The sequence below is a fragment of the Punctularia strigosozonata genome (assembly GCF_000264995.1).
Source record: "Punctularia strigosozonata HHB-11173 SS5 unplaced genomic scaffold PUNSTscaffold_6, whole genome shotgun sequence".
In the NCBI taxonomy this organism is placed as follows: Eukaryota; Fungi; Basidiomycota; class Agaricomycetes; order Corticiales; family Punctulariaceae; genus Punctularia; species Punctularia strigosozonata.
This window is the reverse complement of record NW_006767438.1, coordinates 671,726-689,283: the sequence shown is the minus strand read 5'-3', so window position 1 is coordinate 689,283 and position 17,558 is coordinate 671,726. Positions and strand designations below refer to the sequence as shown.

Genomic DNA, 17,558 nt, shown 5'->3' with positions numbered 1-17,558 from the left:
TATACCCGGATCCTATGACATCGCACTCATTGATCGCTCTTTCCTCAGCCCGCCCGTGCCTGAATTTCTTTTTCCTCCTCTGGCCAAGGCCAGGGCGATTTCTTGGTATCTCAACGTTCGGAGTTGGATACGCCTCGTCCGATCATATATTCGCCTCGCTGGGCGCCACGAAGTCGCGCGAGGATCGACTACGTGAGAAAGCTGGAGGGCCGCACTCTCCCCATTTGCGCACGCTTTCTCTGACGAACCACGGATCCGAAGTCAGCGCACTGAGGCCGAATGACGCCCCCTCAGGTTCGCCTTCTTCTGGCTGCGGCCAGATATTTCCCGAGCGGCTCGCGGCAAGTGATCCCATCGGAACACGCCAAGGGCCGGATATTGAAACGCCAACCATGACACCCACATCTCCGGATCCGGACCTGCTTTTCGGGCGTTTGCTTTAAATACGAGGGGGGCTCGGGGGTGACCCAGCGTGCCCTCGCGCAACACCTCCTGCTGCTGTCCACTCGTTGCCGTCGTCGTCGAACGCGTCTCCGCCAGTATGGTCTTCTCGACCAAAGCCTTTGCGGCCGCCACATTCGCTACCCTTGCGCTGCCCTGCGTGTTGGGCGCGCCCAAGATTCCTCGGACGGTCCTCAGCCCGGACTCGGTCTGCGGAAAGATCTCGAGCGCCGTCTCGTCCGCCTCGGACGTCTACGTGCTTGGGACTATCAATTATGCTACCGACCTCCAGCATTGGGCTGTGTCTAGTTCGCAGTCGTCCGAGTGCACCGTGGAGCCTGGAACGCCTGAAGATATCGCGACGATCGTAAGCTGAAGAGCATAACATCTTTGGCAACTCGACTGTACCGACGTCCCTCTGCAGCTCCAGATCCTTGGAAACAACTCGCACCCCTTCGCTGTGAAGGGAGGCGGTCATGCCTCGAACCCCGGCTTCTCGTCGACCGTGCGTTATCTAATCTGTTTGACATGATACTCGGCAGGCACTGATGCGGGGCCGACGGTTTAGACCGGCGTGCACATCTCCATGACCCGGTTCGATGACGTTGTGTACGATGCGGCATCTGGAACGGCGACATTCGGCAGTGGCCTCGTGTGGGATGACGTCTACTCGGCCCTTGTCCCGCTCGGCGTGAACGTCGTCGGAGGCCGTGTCACCGTCAGTAGTATACTCACCTGCGATGGTGCGAACGGCATACTGACATCAATTTGAAGAACGTCGGCGTCGCGGGTTTCACTCTCGGAGGCGGTACATCGGTCCTTCCCGTGATCCGGGGCTCGTACTGATCCGGACCTCCGATACGCAGGATTGAGCTGGAAGTCCAACCAGTATGGACTGACTATCGACACTATCACCAAGTACGAGCTGGTACTGCCCACGGGCACCGTTAAGAACGTCACGGAGACATCCGACCCCGATCTGTTCTGGGCGCTCAAGGTAAGCGACCCGATTAGCTTCGTGTTCTGCTCGATTCTGACGAACTGAGTCTAAAGGGAGGTTTCAACAACTTCGGGATCGTGACTAGATTTACCCTCAAGACATTCCCTCAGACCGACGTTTGGGTACGTGCAACGTTTGTTGGCTGCGTCGGATCGGGACCTTATCTGTCAACAGGGCGGATTGATCACCTTCACGGTCGATCAGATGGACAAGGTGGTGAACGCTACGATGAACTTCGCGGCGAAGAATACCGATCCTAAGGTACGAGTTTCATGTACCGGATGAAGACCTGCCCTCTGATCTTGTTCGCTTAGGCGGCCATTATCACCACCATGAACTCGATCAGCGGCCTAATCGTGGGGCTGGTAAGTTACAAACGCTCGTCTCAAAAAGGTGACATACGCTGAGGTTATCGCTTCGCAGCCTGGCATCTCCCAGCTCCTCTTCTACGACGGCCCGACGCCTCCTGACGGCATCTTCGACGAGTTCCTCGCCATCCCTCACTTTAGCGAGGACGTATCCACCCGGGACTTTGTCAGCCTCGTGCAATCGTCCCCGTCCGACGCGACCGCGGGCACGCGTGGCGTGTTCCACACGGTTGGCGTCACGGACTACTCGGACACGTTCCTAGAGATCGTCAAGAACGAGACGATCGTGAGTCTTCCTCATCTATCTTTCCACCACGACGACAGCTGACGCTCTCGTCCTCCAGTTCTGGGGCAATGACTTGGTCCTGCAATCGGGCCTCTTTATCTCCTACGACCTCGAACCCTTCCTTGAATCCGCCTTCACCAAGGCGAGCGTCTCCAGCTCCGCCTGGCCCCCCGTTCGGCGCAAGATGTACCCCACCAACCTCTACTACGCCTGGTCCTCCGAGCTCGCAGACGATGTGATGCACTCCGCTATCAAGCAAAGCCAGCAGCGTCTGCTGGCCGCCGCCGAGGCCGAGGGCCAGAACGTCGCGGGCCTTCCCCTGTACGGTAACTACGCCATCTTCGACTCGGACCTCGAGGACATCTACGGCAGCAACCTGGCGAAGATGAAGGCGGTCAAGGCGAGGGTTGACCCGAAGAACGTCATGGGCCTCGCTGGCGGATGGAAGATTACTGTTTGAACTTGTTGCTGACGAGCTTTTTCTCGTCTTTCATTCGTTGGTTTCGATGGACTTTCCTTACACTTAGTTCGATGTTATAGTGCTCTCGAATACTAATCATAATACACGACTTGGCTAGCTAAAACGGACCTGACATCGCAATGCAAGATGTCATGCTCCCGGAGCTTTGGTACACGGAATCACAACTGTAACTAAGTTCGCGGCTATGCGCCTTGCACCCCTTCAGGCCGCAGGGCATTCCATGAGAAAAATCGCATTGACAATAGTACGGGTTCCCATGAGCCTGTGAGAGACCATCCGAAGAAGGTGATGCCGGAAAGATGGCACGGGTGCACGTAACGGAGAAGTCGCAAAGCGGTCTAAAGTGGACGAACCGTAGAAGAAGGTAGAGAGAGTTCGACGATGCATGTGTACAAGACCAAACACCGCAGTGACGCCATGGCGTACGACAAGAACCGGCAACGCAGCCGCCCCGAACAATCACCGCCGCCTCTTGGATGGCTTGCTCTTCTCGAGCGCATCCTCGCGCCGTTCCGAGACGCGCTCAAGGAACTCAACTTTGTCAAGGTAGCCTCCGCCGCGCCGGTTCGCCTCGAGGGCGTCCTTATCCGCACCGGCTGAGGCTAGGTGCGCTTGCCAGTCCATCGCGGACTTGTCGAGCGTCGAGAGCTTCTTCGGTTTGGATGTGGACGAGGAAGGGTCTGGGAGGGAGCTCAACGATAGCTTGGATTTGCGCGGGCCGAGGCGTTTTGCGGGGGGTTTTGGCTGGGGGTTGGGAGCAGGGGTGGATGCGGTTGCGGATGCGACGGAACCGGAATGTACAGTCGGCGTTGATGCAGGAGATGCGGAAGTTGCGTTTACTTCCGAGTGGGCTGGGTTGGGTATCGCCGCCTTCGATGCCGGTTCAGAGGTGGTAGCACCGGAGTTGTCCACTGAGGGACGCCACAGAGGCCACCTTTTGGCATCCTCCGAGTCTTCGTCCACCTCCACCACTTCGCTATGACGACCGTATGAGAACACGGGCCGATGAAGTCGATGCGGCGTGGCAAGAACGGCGTGGGCTCACCATACATCTTCTCCCGCAAAGCGATATATTTTCTCTACCTTTATCCGTCTCCTCGCAGGAGGTCCCTCTTTTGGACGTGGGTTCGCGACTGTGCTCTGAAACTCGGCCCACAGGGCATCGCGGGCGCTACAACATCACCACTTGATGATGAGAACGGGAGCATGCGGGTGAAGACATGAGATCGGCTGCACCTCACTTCTTCTGGCTTTTGGCGTCTACTTGCTCTGCTGCAGAGTCTGGGGACGTCTTGCGCCGCTTCACGCTTGGTCCTGGCTTCCCATCCTCAGAGTCAGATGAGTCGTCCGGGGAATCTGAAACATCCGAGGCTGGTATATCAAGTTCGGTTGGCTGTGTCTGAATTCGGATCTACCAACCTGCCCGAGCAGCGGGAGGAACATAGTCGGTATCATCTTCATCGTCGTCATCGTCAGGTTTCGACACGTCCTTCCTAGATGGCTGCATATTTCGGAAGTAATATTCGCGAAGTCGACGTTCGAGACAGAGTCTCAGTCGCCCTGGGCGCGACTTCGCACACTGAATGCGCACGTGGTCAGCTTTCTCCCATCTCCGGGGCCAAAGTCTATCGGTCTGTGTCTCGACGACGACACCCAACAAACGTCCAGAACACAGAAGAATACTACCATCATTATTGCATCTACCGTGGCAGTAGAACTGGAAGAACGTGGTAACACGACTACGGACCGCAACATCCCGAGGAATAACGCAAGCGATGCGTTTCCATGCCTCGCTATCACGAAATTGTCGGCCACGGTGTCTGTCGGGCTTCCAGCGCAATTCACCGCCCAAGCTCCACCTGTCAAAGAATCCGTGATGTCCGATATCCGAGCAATGCAGTCGTGGAACATGGTCTCAAGGATATTCCGGTCTGTGGACGCTGGCCACCAGGTTTGCGGACGATTGATAACCTGTACTCCAACATATCGCGAACGTGATGCTTCCGCTGCTTCGACATGTTTGACCTGTGCAGCCTGCGTCAGCGTGTGCGTGCAATACGGTCTCCGCGAGGTTACCCCTGTCACTCGGACAGCCCACCGACCCGCCGTCTTCGTCGTGTGCCGCGAACATGCCATAGAATTGATCTCTTTCCATATCACAAGCGAGACCCGAGAGGCCGCGCTGAAATCTGGTGAGAGGCCTGAAATCTTGCGCAGCCTCCAAGGCGGTTATATATCCACGAGCGTGTCGTCCGCGGAGCAGGGCCCGATACTCGGACATCCACATCTCATATCCCTATATCCTTCTCTCACCGCGACGTTCACCATGTACGCACAGCCCAACCTAAAGCTTGCGTTGACCTCTCTTCTCCTCATCGCGATGTACGTGTTGGATTTGTCATGTATGCCCTAGGCCTGTACTTACATCGTGCGTGCTGTTTGTTCAGGTCAGCCGTCGTTGAGGCTGGTCCGGCTCTACCATGCATACCGTAATCTTCCATGCCTGCGGATACTGACCCTGAACTGACTGGTCGCAGGGGCACTGCTGGCTGCATCAACCCTCCAGATACGCAGGCGCCAGTGAAGGCAACCAGCATCCCGTAGATGCCTTCGAGCCTCCGAAATCTGGATCATACCCCCGTATAATACCCAGGCTTGCTCACCGCTTTGTACCTGCAAGGCTGAGCTTGACTACGATTTGGACATTTTATTTGTCATACATCTGGCACTGTCGCACTGCATATACACATCCCTTCGCGCCAATGAGTCAATGCTCAGTCTCCCTTTAGCAGTGGAGATTCGAGAACGAAAGAGAGAGGAGACGCAACCGAAAATGAGCTATGTGATTCAGAATGTCGCGTGGTACATACTACGTGTCTCCAGGAATCGATGATCATCAGTGCTACACTTGAACTCAGGTTCCGTGGATTATCCCAGCACCTCGCATACAATAGACACGAAAGCAAGCAAGATATCCCCAGAACGGCGAAGAAAAACGCGAAAATGAGGAAAATTTGGACACATCCGGAATTGAACCGGACACCTCTCGCAACGTCCAAGTGGTGCTAAGCGAGCGTGATAAACCAACTACACCATGTGCCCGTGTAAACGAATCCACTTAGTATCAATACATCCGTACAATGTGCAACACTTGATCGAGGTCATCTTCAAAATGTATGGTTTGGTTCAATTCCGGACACCGTTTGTTACTTCCGAGTTACCTCCATCAATAAATCACGATGACTGGCATCGATATGGTGTATGTACTTGGTAAGAGAATGCAAACAGGCGATGCTGTGTCCGCCTCAACGCACGCATTTATCATGCATGTGACGATCTACTACTTGGAAGCGGCGCACTGTTCAGTTCCATTGCGATGATCATCTTCTGTTCTACTGCACAATGTCATAGGCAATGGACAGCTCTACCCGCGTCTGTTGGGCAGCCTTCTGGTTAAAGTTAACTACCTGCGATTGACTGCACTACTCCTCATTCGGATCGGCCGAAATCCGTGGGTAGGTAGATTATCTATCCTTCACGCAGAAGTAAGCCGATTTGTCTTGACCGTTGTGACTCCGTTCCCTAGCCATTATCTCTAGACTCTGTAAGGCTCCATTCCTTCCCTTACTCTCATCAACGCATTCTTTACACCGTTTCTTGTGCTGTGGAGAAATTGCTCCAGGCACTGAACCCACTACCATGGCCATCCTAGGACTCGCGCCATCGAGCACACCCACAAAACCCGCGCACTTCGACATAGAAAAGGTCATCCGGCCGAACATCCTTGCGTTGCATCCCTACCGCTGCGCCCGGGATGATTACCAAGAGGGAATCCTCCTCGACGCAAACGAGAACGCGCTTGGGCACTCCATTGCCTCCTCTTCCCCTTCTGACCCCTCCCTCTCGGCCTCCCTCGACCAGGATCTCCACCGCTACCCCGACCCCTCGCACCCGCTCATCAAGTCCCGCATCGCCGCGCTGCGCGGTCTCCCGGGCCCGGAATACATCTTCCTCGGCGTCGGCTCGGACGAGGTCATCGACCTGCTCATGCGTGTGTGCGTCAAGCCGGGCGGGGAGAAGATCCTGATCACGCCGCCGACATACGGGATGTACGCGGTATGCGCGCAGGTGAACGACGTCGGCGTGGTCAAGTGTTCGTTAGAGCTTGGTGGAGAGCACGGCGAGGGCGGGGAGCGCGGCCGGTTCTCGGTTAGGCTCGAGGAGGTGTGAGGCGTTTATTCCACCTGCTTACAGTCACGATCGCATGCTGATGGGGCGAGCGACAGATGAAGAAAGCGATCGACGCCGACCCGAGCATCAAACTCATCTTCCTCTGCTCGCCCGGCAACCCGACCGGCACCCTCATTCCGCTGTCCACCGTCCGCGCCTTGCTCGAGTACGAGTCGTTCAAAGGCATCGTCGTCGTCGACGAGGCTTACATCGACTTTGCGGGCGAGGACTCGAGCGCGGCGGCGCTCGTGTCCGAGTACGCGAACGTGTGCGTGATGCAGACGCTCAGCAAGTCTTTTGGGCTCGCCGCCATCCGGTGCGCCTATGCCTCTTCCCGCATACCTTAAAACGGACGCTGACAAAGCTAGCGTAGGTTGGGCATCGCGCTCGCGCAGCCCGCGCTGATCCAGATCTTGTCCAACACCAAGGCGCCGTACAACATCGGGACGCCCACCGCTCTCCTCGCGCAGGCGGCGCTCGCGCCCACGTCGATCGACGCGATGCGCGAAAAGGTCGGGACGCTCGTCCGCCTGCGCGGCGTGCTGCTCGAGGCGCTCGCGGCGCCGGAGCTGCGCGCTCTCGGCGTGGGCAGCGCCATCGGCGGAAACGACGCCAACTTCGTCATGGTATGTTCGCATAAGCCCCCCTTTTCGTTGCGCGATGCAGTGGGCTGACGAGCGGTAGGTACCGATTCTGTCGAGAGAAACGGGCGAGCCGGATAACGCGCGCGCACAGCGGGTGTACAAGGTGCTCGCGGAGGAGGAGGGGGTAGTGGTTCGTTTCAGGGGGAACGAACCGGGTTGTCTGGCGTGTCTACGGATCACGGTCGGAAGCGAGCAGGAGACGCGGACGGTGCTGGAGAGGTTGAAGGCGCTGCTGTCGAAGATATAGTGAATTGCAAAAGGTTGCCGCTGTCGTCGTTAGGGAACATAGACGAATCGCAGAGATTCTGTTTCCAGCGAGAGAATGAGATTTGGAGCTTATCGAACGGGCGCGAGCAAACGTTAGATTAATTCGCGTACGCTGCTAAAGCTACCCCCTGAGTTTCCCGGAGTGTGGCAGTGTGATCCCTAGACGCGGGCCACATCACGTCGAGTTGGCCATTGCGCAGCGCATTCAGTTCATCGAACTGCTGTTCTCTCGCTAGCTGGACGCTGTCCGAGACGACCCGAACGACAACAAGCTTCAGCGCGGACGTACCCCAACGCGCACCATGGCGGAATCGGGCTCCGCCTTCAAGGACATCCCGGAACTGTTCGAGGTGCGCCAACCCGTCGTCCTACCGCGGCAGCCGCTCTATTCGCTCACACCCGTGTCTCATTACGTTTTGCAGAACGAGCTCGGCGAGGCGCTGACCGCCCGGACGGAAGTGCTCTGTAAATATGCCCCCGCTCTCTGCCGTCTACCGCGAGCGCGCGCTGACCCTCGCCGACCCGACAGCCAACTTCCGCGAGCTCGGCCCACCGGACCTGTGCCACATCGTGAAGACGACGGGCCGGAGCGGGCAGCGCGATCTGGGCTCGTACCACTTCGTGTCCGGCGTGGACGCGTCGTCGTCCGCGTCCCTGGCCGCGTACATCAATTCGCTCACGTACGCCATCGAGGACAACTCGGCGTGGTTCAGCAAGAGCGCCGCGTGGAAGATCAAGAACGGGTCGTACTGGTCCGTTTCGGTTGCTCGTTCCCTCGCGTATCACCAGTGCTCACACCCCGGACTGCGTCCAGCTGCTTCAACGCGTTCTCGAGAGTGGATGTACGCGTCGACGTGCGCATACCGGGCGGCGTCCACGCATACGTGATTGATCTGCGGGGCGAGAGGTGAGCGCGCACGACGACCGGCTACGACCCAGCTGATCCTATCGCGCCAGACACGAAGCGACCCCCGAGATATGGCAAGAAACCTACGTCTCTGCCATCCTGCGCGCGGTGCTCTACTCGGACGACCCCACCTACTGGATCGACGCATGGCGCAAGCTCGACCCCATCACTACCCCAGAAGGCGAACTCCGGTTCCTGCAGGCGGCCGAGCATCTGTTCATGAAGGGTGATTCCGGTCTTCCCCTGTTGTCTTCTTCCGGACCGTATGTTTACCTATAGAGCAGGCTGGCAGGTTGGGTCCGACCCGGAGATACAAGTCGCGACCGTCGTGTCCAACCATCTGACGGCGGCCATCATGAAGTACTTCGGGGACAGCTTCAGGTGGCAGCAGGCTGCGAACCTATTCGAGAAGATATCCGCGCGAGATCCGGAAGTCGCGTCTCTGCTTGCCAAGAGCTACCTCGGCATGAGTGCGTCTTCTCTCTTCTTTTCCTCGCTCCTCCCGCTATCGTAGCTGATCCTATCCGCGTTCCAGACGAGGAAGTCAAAGCGGTTCAGATCATGTCCGCCGCGATGAAGCAGACGCCGCAATCCTACACTCTCCTCCACGTGCAATGCGACTACCTCCGCTCCAAAGGCCGGTACGATTGGGCGCTAAAACTCGCCAAGCAGGCGGTCAACTGCGCGCCGAGCGAGTTCGTCACCTGGGAAAAGCTAACGGAGGTCTACATCGAGCTCGGGGAGTACGAATCCGTACGTCCCGCCACTCCACACGCTGTGCCTAGGCACGTCCCTGATGGCAATGCGAACGCAGGCGCTGCTCACGCTCAACTCGTGTCCGATGTTCACCTTCAACGGCCGAGACCAGCACAGACCGCTTCAACCCGCGCGGGTGCACCTGCCACCGAAGGGACCGATTGTGGAGATCCTACCGGATCGGACGCGAACGGAGGACGACGAGGTGAGAACACCATCGTTTTAAGCGTTTTAAGCAGTGCGAACTCAGGATTGACCTCGTCAATGGTCTCAGGCCGACCCAGCGTTGCTGCGCCTTCCGGCCCCCGGCCTGCGAGGAACCTGGGCACGGGCCTACACCTTGCTGACCAAGCTGGCGTCGCACATAGGTTGGGACGAGCTCCTGAAGACGAGGAGCGCCGTCTTCGTCATGGAGGAAGAGTACCGCATGCAGAAGGCCGCGTCCGACATCCACCAGCACGCGCGGACGGCGAGCAAGGACGCGGACGCGGAGAGCACCGTCGTCGGCCACGACGGGTCGCTCGCGCCGGACGCGGCGCAGGGAAAGGGAAAGGGAAAGGGCAAGGCGGACCCGAACGGAGACGACGACGACGCGAGCACGCGCGGCGTGGTGTCGCCCGCCGTCAGCGCGTCGGACGCGGACGTGGAGGACCTGCAGGCGGGGATCCCGACGATCAGGATATCGAGCGAGTCGGATCGCACGCACCGGCTTGAGCGGGAGCGGGAGAAGGAGAAGGAGAAAGAGGAGGCGGAGGAGAAGGCGAAGGCGCACGCGCAGGCGGAGGCGGAGGCGAACGGCGTGAACGGTGCGGGCGGGCTCGAGCGTCCTGTGCAGGCTGCGGCGGGCACAGGCGAGGCAGGCGATGAAGATGCACTCAAGTCGCCGAATCCCGGGGCGGGGCAGGAGGCGTTCTCGTTCAGCAACAAGCGTCTCTGCGAACGGTGGTTGGATAACTTGTTCATGGTTCTGTATGAGGTGCGGCTCCGTTTGATGGCTTGTTCTTGCCGTCCATCTCATTTTTTTGCGTACTTTGTATCCAGGATCTCCGGGTGTGGACCATCTTCCGCGCCGAAGTGGCGCATTTCAAGACCCAGCACATAGCATACCGCAAGACGGGCATGGAGTGGGAGATCTTGGGCGATCTCGGGCTGCGGCTGCACCATAAGGAAGAGGCGAAGGAGGCGTACCAGAGGTGCCTCGACACGCCGCGGTACTCGTACAAGCCGTGGATGAAGCTGATGGAGACGTACACCGAGGAGGGAGACTTGCCGCGGACGCTGCAAGCTGCGATCCGGGTAGCGGCGTACCAGTACGGGGACTATACCGAGATGACAGTGCGTACCATCGTGTCTACGACCAAGGAATTGTGCTGACGGTGCTTCCTGGCAGTATCCTACCCTCATCGCGAGGTGTTTCTTCAAGCTTGGCCAGATGCACGGCCATGCCAAAATATCGTACACGCTCATGAGTATGAGCCTCCCCGAACCGATCTTGAAGATCATGGAGAGCTTCTTGCACTATGGAACGGTGTTCAAGGTGGAGGGGCACAACTTCTGAGTCTTGGACGGGCCTCCTGTACTTATTGCTATGCGATGCGTTTTTTTCGTATTCGATATTATTGATGAATGTGTTGTGGAAACATGGGTGCTCGATGCTCGTGCAAAGAAATATGAAGTGTATTTCTCGCTGCTTTTGCGGCAGTCGGGCGCGGACCCCGTTGTTCCGGGCACGCCGGCTTCTGTGACTTCATTCTGATTCGCAGTTCTTTGGCTGCTGAGCTGGTCTTGTGTCGTCTCCTATACTCCTCTAAAGGTTTCAGCTTGGCCCTCACCATTGCCCGAATCTCCATGTCGGTCTCTCCTCCCATCAGGCGGTTGTCTACCTCGAGCAAGCGGGAAGAAGAACTCATCAATGCATACGAGGCAGAGGAGGAACGCATCATCAACCTCCTCTCGCGCAAGCTGGAGAAGGTCAGGTCACCCGCATCTACAAGGAACGGTCCCGGATGTATGCTGAAAAAAAAACGGTTTGCCTAGCTGCGAGAGGAGAAGATTGAGCTCGAGAACGCGCTCGAGGCCGAGTCCGAATCGCATGTGAACAGGCTCTCGCGGGAGTTGACGGTCCTTCGACTCGCTCAACAGCAACAGCAGCAACAACAAAACGGAACGATCGCTAACGGTTCTGTCAGCGCCTCCCCGGACGCGCGGACAGGACCAGGATGGAATGCGTTCTGGACCGGCTCGACTGCGCCACCCTCGGCGGAGACCATGCTAGACGCGATGAAGCGGGAGAACGAACAGTTACGGAGCAGGCTGGTCGATACCGAACGCAACTACATCCGCGTCGTACGGCTCAACGACATCTACCGGGAGGAGTTGATTGATCTCAGAAGACGGGTACGTGCGCCACCGTATCGCGCTCGTCATGATCTGACAGGTTCTCAGCTGGGATTGCCCGTGGACAACCTCATAGGGCTGCCGACACCTAACGACCCGTACTCACAGCCCACCCACCGCCGCTCATTTTCCAACATGTCGGCTGCCGGAACACAAGCTCAACCTCCCTCCCGACCTGTCGGCGGCGTCCCCATAAACGGCGTCCCCATCCCGCGGCCATCCTCGCGGATATATCGTCCCAGCAATCCCCTCTCCGAGGCAACTACCCCCGTCTCGTCCTCCTCCGATTCTCATCCTCCTTCTCCATTCCCCTTCTCTCCCGTGACCTCCCCCATGCTCACGTCGCTCGGGAATCCCGCGTCTCTGATGAGCAACGGGACCGTGCTCACCACACCCGCCTCCTCCGCCTCGCTGCACAACACCCCTCCCGGCGCGAACTCCGCCACGCCCGCGCGAATCCTATCCTATCCCTCCGTCCCGCCTCCGTCTCTGTCATCATCCTTCGGTTCACCTCAGACGCCGTTCCACTTCCCGCCCTCGCGAGATCAGTCAGCCTCCCCCGTGGAGCGGCGAGGGATCCCTCTCCCTCGGCGGGGCAGCGCGGAGTGGCGCGTGGCGGAGTCGGGAAACCTCCGACGAAGCGCGAGCCGCGGCGGGATGAGCAGCGGGAGTCAAAGCCGGCGGGAGAGCGTCGAGCGCGGGGCGAGGGTGGCCGAGACGGGGAGTCTGGCGCGCAATCGGAGCCGGCACGGGAGCATCGGGTCTGCCATGGAAGTGGGACCGCTGCCGGAAGAGAGCGAAGGTAAGGAGGACGGCCCCGAGTGATTCTTTCTACGTCGGCAGTATGCCCAATGCGACCTTTGTACAACACGTGTAACATTTCTTCCTCACTTAGCACTCGATGCTCGAGATATTCTTGAGCCTAATGCATGACATCTTTCGAACACAATCCTGAATCATAAGGAACCGCACCGCGTCAACCTCGGGGACATGAAGAGGGCATCTACTTGATGTTGTTGTAGGCAAAGTCAACTTTCTCCGGCGCCCCTTCGTCTACCCGGGTAGACCTCACGACGTCTTTCCACTCGTCTAGCATGCTTAGCATCTGTTCGCACTTCGCGCGCACGTCCCTCTCCGCGTCCTCACCAAGGACTAGCGTGCCGGGCCACGGCCGACCGGTCGCAACGCCCTCTCCCCGGACAACGTCGAGGATGACGTTCGCGACCTTGACCGGGTCGCCGAGCGCCGTCCCGCCCTGGGATGCCCCAAACTTCTTCGCGTGATCGCGAAGCTCGTCGTAGTCGTGGATAGTCGTGGACTCGTCGAGTGGATTCCGCGCGTTGCGCCACGCTCCAGTGCGGAGGCCGCCGGGCTGAACGAGCAAGACTCGCACGTTGAAAGCCGCCACCTCTGCGGCCAAGACTCCTGTCAAACCTTTGTTGTTCTTGAATATCAACAGGTGGGGCATCGAAAAGGGCAGGGAAACTCACCGTGCAAAGCTGCTTTGGAGGTCACGTAGGGTCCTGCGACGAGTTGGTTTGAGCGTAAACGGTCATCGGGATTCGGGGTCAATTCTCACCCATGAACTACGACGGAAGGACATCAGCTGAATACACCCAGTAAGGCGCACTGATACTAACCGGCACATTGTCTCGCCACACAGAACGACTCCCGATATTCACGATCGTGCCATCTCGTCGTGATCGGAAGTGGGGAAGGAACGCATTAGTGAGGTTCATGACGCCCAAGAAGTTGGTTTGGAATTGATGCATGAAACGTTCGGCGCTGACGTTCGTGTTAGCCCGTCAGCTCAGCCTTGCCAGCAAGTTTCGTTCACCCGAGTTCCTCGATGCTTCCGAAAAGGCCAAAACCTATGCATACGTTTCAATCAGCGATAGCTGCATGGTTGGAGCTCGAGATAGTATGTACCGCTATTGTTCACGAGAACATCTACATGTCCAAAGAGCGAGATTGCTTCTTTAGCTTTCTCCTGCAGCGCGCTGAATGGTTCGTCGACATCCAGCTGCAAGACCTTGCACGACTCGGACTGCAGGTCCTGAACGGATGATAGCTTGCGCCCAGTAGCGATCACCTTGTCGTTGCGGGCTAGCGCAGATTCAACGATGTGTCGTCCCAAACTTCCGAGTGAGCAACCTTGACGGCGATCAGTAGGTGTCTCTCATAGCTGCGAGTACGCACCAGTGATAAGCCAGACTTTCCCGCTCCACGTCATGGTTAACAAGCAAAGGGGAGAAACATCCTATTCTCACCGCCTACGCTATGGCTGAGTCACGCCAACCGCACACCCATGCCACCCATGCTCGCGTCTACCCCGCAATCCGGTCATCACGGTACGACCCTGAGATAAACGTTGACCCGGCGTTAGTCGCGAGTAGATCTCTTGTCGATCAGTGCGGGGTAATCGCCCCAAGGTCGTAACTCGTCGAAAACCTGCGACGTGCGCTCACCAGCCAATACTAACACGATCCATGTAGCTTTCTTCCACCAGTCGCCTGTTTGCAAGCTGGCATATCCCTATGCTCGGCGTCGGATGTCCCGAGGCTAGGTCGTGCTATCATCGTCTGCTTTCCGCTGAAGCTGACGTTTAACGAAAACAAATCCGAAGAATAGAGTGTATCTGCAGGTGGTAAAAGTTCTCCGCAGTGGTCAAAGATGTCCGCGGGGAGCCCCGCCGAAAATTGCAGTGCATGGTAAAAGTTCCGCCCCACTTTGCCGTGCTGCAGATACACTCTAATGTCGAGTTGTAGAGTCCTCAGTCGTCGCAGTGCTTGCAGAGAGCTAAACGCGGCACGGCCGCCGTTCTGCCGCCGTCGCCGAGCGGCGGCGACAGGCGTGAGAGAAACCGAAGCGCGGAGCACAATGCGCGCCACCGCCTCATGTCGGGTTTTGCCATTTTTGGACCGCCTGGGCCTCCCGACGGGGCGGGACCGGGCCTCTCACGAGTCACCATTGTTCTCGGCCGAATATAAAAGGCGGGCAGTGCGCGACGACGGCCATCCAGCTTGCCTCCCACCATTCCCGCCCAAATGTCATATTCGAATCCATACCCCTACGGTGACCAGTATGCGACAACACCCTCAACGCCCGGCAGCGCGCATCAAGTGTTCACGTGGGATCCTCAAGCTCAGCAACCTCAAGCCCAACCTCAAGCCCAAGAGCCTCAATATCCACCACCTGCAACCACCATACACCTTCACGAGCGTGCCCAACTGCCTCCTTCATCTTCTGTTGCTTCGTATCGCGGCGCGGTTAGCAGTGAGCACGCCGCGCAGCCGTCAGCCGCCACGCTCCCCGCTATTGACGAAAGAGACGAGCTTGGCTTAGACCAGCGAGTTGCAGCGCATACGCGTCCGGCGAGCGCGCCGATAGGCGCTGCTCCCGGCGCTGCAGGGCCTTCTGCGGCGGGTGCGCCCGGGCCATCGCGTCGGCCGGCCAGCAGGGCGCGCGCGAGAGATGTTTCACATCCGTATAGACGTCAGTCTGCAGCTGAGAGCTCCGCGCCAGCGATGACCAGAGCGACGAGTACGCAGAGCGCAGGCGGGGTGGTTGCTGCTGTTCATGCGCACCACCACCAGCCCGCGACGGCGACGCCGTCGCAGCCGCAGAGGCAGAGTCTTCGTTTGAGAACCGCGGCCGAGGAAGTGTTTCGGAATCTTGGCCCAAGTCGTTCAATTCCTTGTCCTGGACAAACGGGGCGTCAAGAGCAAGAGCAAGTACGTGCGAGAGCCAGGTGCGTGCATCTGTCGCGGTCGAGGGTTTTTGTTTTGGTCGTGGGTGACGGTGCCGGTGCAGCGTGCCGCCATCGGCGACGTCCACCACGAGTCCTCAAGCCACGGTCGGAGTGGAGGCAGGAGGGTCAGGTGGTGTCGCCGGTGCTGCTGCCGCCTCGAGCTTGCGTCGCTTTGTTATACGGACGGACGTGCACTTCGATGAGGGTGCCGGGCTGATGACGGCGATGCTGGAATTGCCGGGCATAAAGAAGTCGGACTTGTCGCTGGTCATCTCGACCTGTCCGTACACCCGGGTCAGGCAGCTCACCGTCGCCGGGCGCAACCAATCTGTGTGGCCTGAAGGGTCGCTGGGGTGGACTGTCCGGGAGAGGAAATTTGGAACGTTCTCGAGGATGATCGTTGTGCCGCCCGAGACAAGGGTGCGTCGTTTGATTGAGCATTGATGCATGTAGGCCGACCTGACGAACGTCCTCACTGTTCGCAGGCGGATACAGTCGCCGCCGAGATGAGGGACGGGATACTGACTCTCAGGATACCAATCGGACAACCGATGCCTCGCGAACGCCCAACCGCCATTCCTATCGCTTAAAGCTTGACGAGACGTTGCGACCAGGACGGTCGTCGTTATCCATATACCATACGGACCCCGCTCATATTCTTGCACTTCGCTTTGACCCTGCTGTGATTCGGATTGCATATCCCCCCTTCAAAAAAACCCCAATCGTACCACGACCGGCGGCTTCTGCGCGCTGCTAATGTTCGCTTTCGTCTTTGCTCGCCTCCCCTCCATCTATTGCTAAGTAACGTCCGCATTGTATCATTCATCCCTGCTCCATCGGCATTTGCGTATATTATTCATTGACTCGTCGCATTCCAGACAGGCTCTTTTAAGCAGAATCGTGCGAACACCTGGTGCGGATGTCCTTTCTGTCGCAGGACGTGTTGCATGTGCCCCTGAGACATCCGCCCTCAGCATCACTCGAGTTCTCTCTCCATCAGACTATCCTACAGGCCCTGGTCCTACCAAGGCGAGCACCGCAGAAGAGAACGGAGCAACGCTGGTATCGAAAATCCAGGCACTGGAGGAGTTGAACGCTAACGTGGCGTCTTGACAACCTTCGACCTGCAAATAATGAACGTGGTTGGCAAGCGGTGAGTGAAGTTCGTGCTGCTTAATCCCATCCCTGACTCAATTCAGCGTCATCAGGCAGGACAGCCGCCGTTAGACATTGCATATTGTGGTGCTTATCCAGGCGTGGAAAACTCCGTGGATACTGCGCTACTTCCTCGTCGACAACGACCGCTGTCGCCGACTTCGCGTACTTTCTCCTTGCCAGCTAGGAAACGTCTCAAGGCATCCTTCGGTTCCACTAGTGAACTTGCGCTAAGTATTCTATCGTCCGTGTCGTCATCTCCACGCACCCAAGCAGGATACAAATCTTTCTGTTGCATTCGTACAACCAATGTTCCTTGCTTGTGTTCTCCGTTCTGACAACCTGCCCGGATCACGGCAGAGATCCCGTCTTTACTTTATTCACAGCATGGACTTGCGCCATCAACGATGACATCGGGCACATTATCCAGAAACCCACGGCGTTGCGGATATGTTGATGCCTTTCCAGGTGAATATTATTTGTCTTGATCTTTGATAGCGTCCGGGCTGTCGAATGTTCGAAAAGGGGAGTGCAGAACGATGGCTCACTAGTTCGGAAGATGACCCGAATAGAGGCCTACATGCAGCACGGCCAGGAATCCGTCCCTGGCCCTTGGCAGCGGGGCACAAGGGCCGCAGGATACGACAACGTCATTCTAGCGCTTAGACAAGGGAACCAGAAAAACTGGGACAGACTCCAAAATGATTCAAGGGCACTAAGGCGAGTACTTGGCGAACGTGCGTAAGCGACCGGTGAACGGCCGTCGACGCATTCCCTGGGAGGAGGACCACAGCGACTGGCAAGCCTTGAAGGGATTGCGCTTCCTGAGACACGACACCCCCCCTGTTCGCCTGTACCCCAGTCAAATGATCCGG

The 17,558-nt window shown here is 58.0% G+C and overlaps 6 protein-coding genes and 1 non-coding gene across 7 annotated transcripts; 4 read left to right on the top strand and 3 right to left on the bottom strand.

The window, feature by feature from the left end:
- Window positions 1-541: 541 nt before the first annotated feature.
- PUNSTDRAFT_44429 (FAD-binding domain-containing protein) lies at window positions 542-2,555 on the top strand (the record flags this gene model as incomplete). The annotated part of the gene is made up of 10 exons (XM_007383567.1): window positions 542-808; window positions 866-946; window positions 1,010-1,159; window positions 1,216-1,249; window positions 1,308-1,438; window positions 1,495-1,563; window positions 1,616-1,702; window positions 1,756-1,806; window positions 1,865-2,095; window positions 2,154-2,555. The coding sequence occupies 10 exons, from the start codon at window positions 542-544 to the stop codon at window positions 2,553-2,555; spliced, it is 1,503 nt and encodes a 500-aa protein (XP_007383629.1).
- A 480-nt stretch (window positions 2,556-3,035) lies between these two features.
- On the bottom strand, window positions 3,036-4,083 carry PUNSTDRAFT_134105 (uncharacterized protein; the record flags this gene model as incomplete). The annotated part of the gene is made up of 4 exons (XM_007383566.1): window positions 3,036-3,552; window positions 3,622-3,747; window positions 3,818-3,932; window positions 3,996-4,083. The coding sequence occupies 4 exons, from the start codon at window positions 4,081-4,083 to the stop codon at window positions 3,036-3,038; spliced, it is 846 nt and encodes a 281-aa protein (XP_007383628.1).
- Window positions 4,084-5,591: 1,508 nt separating this feature from the next.
- PUNSTDRAFT_t58 lies at window positions 5,592-5,678 on the bottom strand. The gene has a single exon. It is a non-coding gene; the product is annotated as a tRNA-Ala (tRNA).
- Window positions 5,679-6,275: 597 nt separating this feature from the next.
- Window positions 6,276-7,790, top strand: PUNSTDRAFT_102462 (histidinol-phosphate aminotransferase; the record flags this gene model as incomplete). The annotated part of the gene is made up of 4 exons (XM_007383565.1): window positions 6,276-6,800; window positions 6,863-7,122; window positions 7,180-7,432; window positions 7,491-7,790. 4 exons carry the CDS (start codon window positions 6,276-6,278, stop codon window positions 7,695-7,697), a joined length of 1,245 nt encoding a protein of 414 aa, XP_007383627.1. The 3' UTR covers window positions 7,698-7,790.
- A 91-nt stretch (window positions 7,791-7,881) lies between these two features.
- On the top strand, window positions 7,882-11,011 carry PUNSTDRAFT_102460 (chaps family protein). Its single transcript, XM_007383564.1, has 11 exons — window positions 7,882-8,067; window positions 8,140-8,182; window positions 8,247-8,469; window positions 8,532-8,624; window positions 8,675-8,850; window positions 8,909-9,094; window positions 9,160-9,377; window positions 9,439-9,585; window positions 9,655-10,356; window positions 10,422-10,715; window positions 10,771-11,011. The coding sequence occupies exons 1-11, from the start codon at window positions 8,020-8,022 to the stop codon at window positions 10,936-10,938; spliced, it is 2,298 nt and encodes a 765-aa protein (XP_007383626.1). The 5' UTR covers window positions 7,882-8,019; the 3' UTR covers window positions 10,939-11,011.
- Window positions 11,012-11,182: 171 nt separating this feature from the next.
- Window positions 11,183-14,403, bottom strand: PUNSTDRAFT_102456 (NAD(P)-binding protein). Its single transcript, XM_007383563.1, has 9 exons — window positions 13,977-14,403; window positions 13,707-13,931; window positions 13,615-13,648; window positions 13,418-13,562; window positions 13,357-13,363; window positions 13,268-13,300; window positions 11,826-13,211; window positions 11,418-11,777; window positions 11,183-11,351 (listed from the first exon to the last, which is right to left on the bottom strand). Exons 1-7 carry the CDS (start codon window positions 14,008-14,010, stop codon window positions 12,781-12,783), a joined length of 909 nt encoding a protein of 302 aa, XP_007383625.1. The 5' UTR covers window positions 14,011-14,403; the 3' UTR covers window positions 11,183-11,351; window positions 11,418-11,777; window positions 11,826-12,780.
- A 714-nt stretch (window positions 14,404-15,117) lies between these two features.
- PUNSTDRAFT_102455 (uncharacterized protein) lies at window positions 15,118-16,311 on the top strand. Its single transcript, XM_007383562.1, has 3 exons — window positions 15,118-15,528; window positions 15,591-15,948; window positions 16,014-16,311. The coding sequence occupies exons 1-3, from the start codon at window positions 15,305-15,307 to the stop codon at window positions 16,116-16,118; spliced, it is 687 nt and encodes a 228-aa protein (XP_007383624.1). The 5' UTR covers window positions 15,118-15,304; the 3' UTR covers window positions 16,119-16,311.
- Window positions 16,312-17,558: the final 1,247 nt, after the last annotated feature.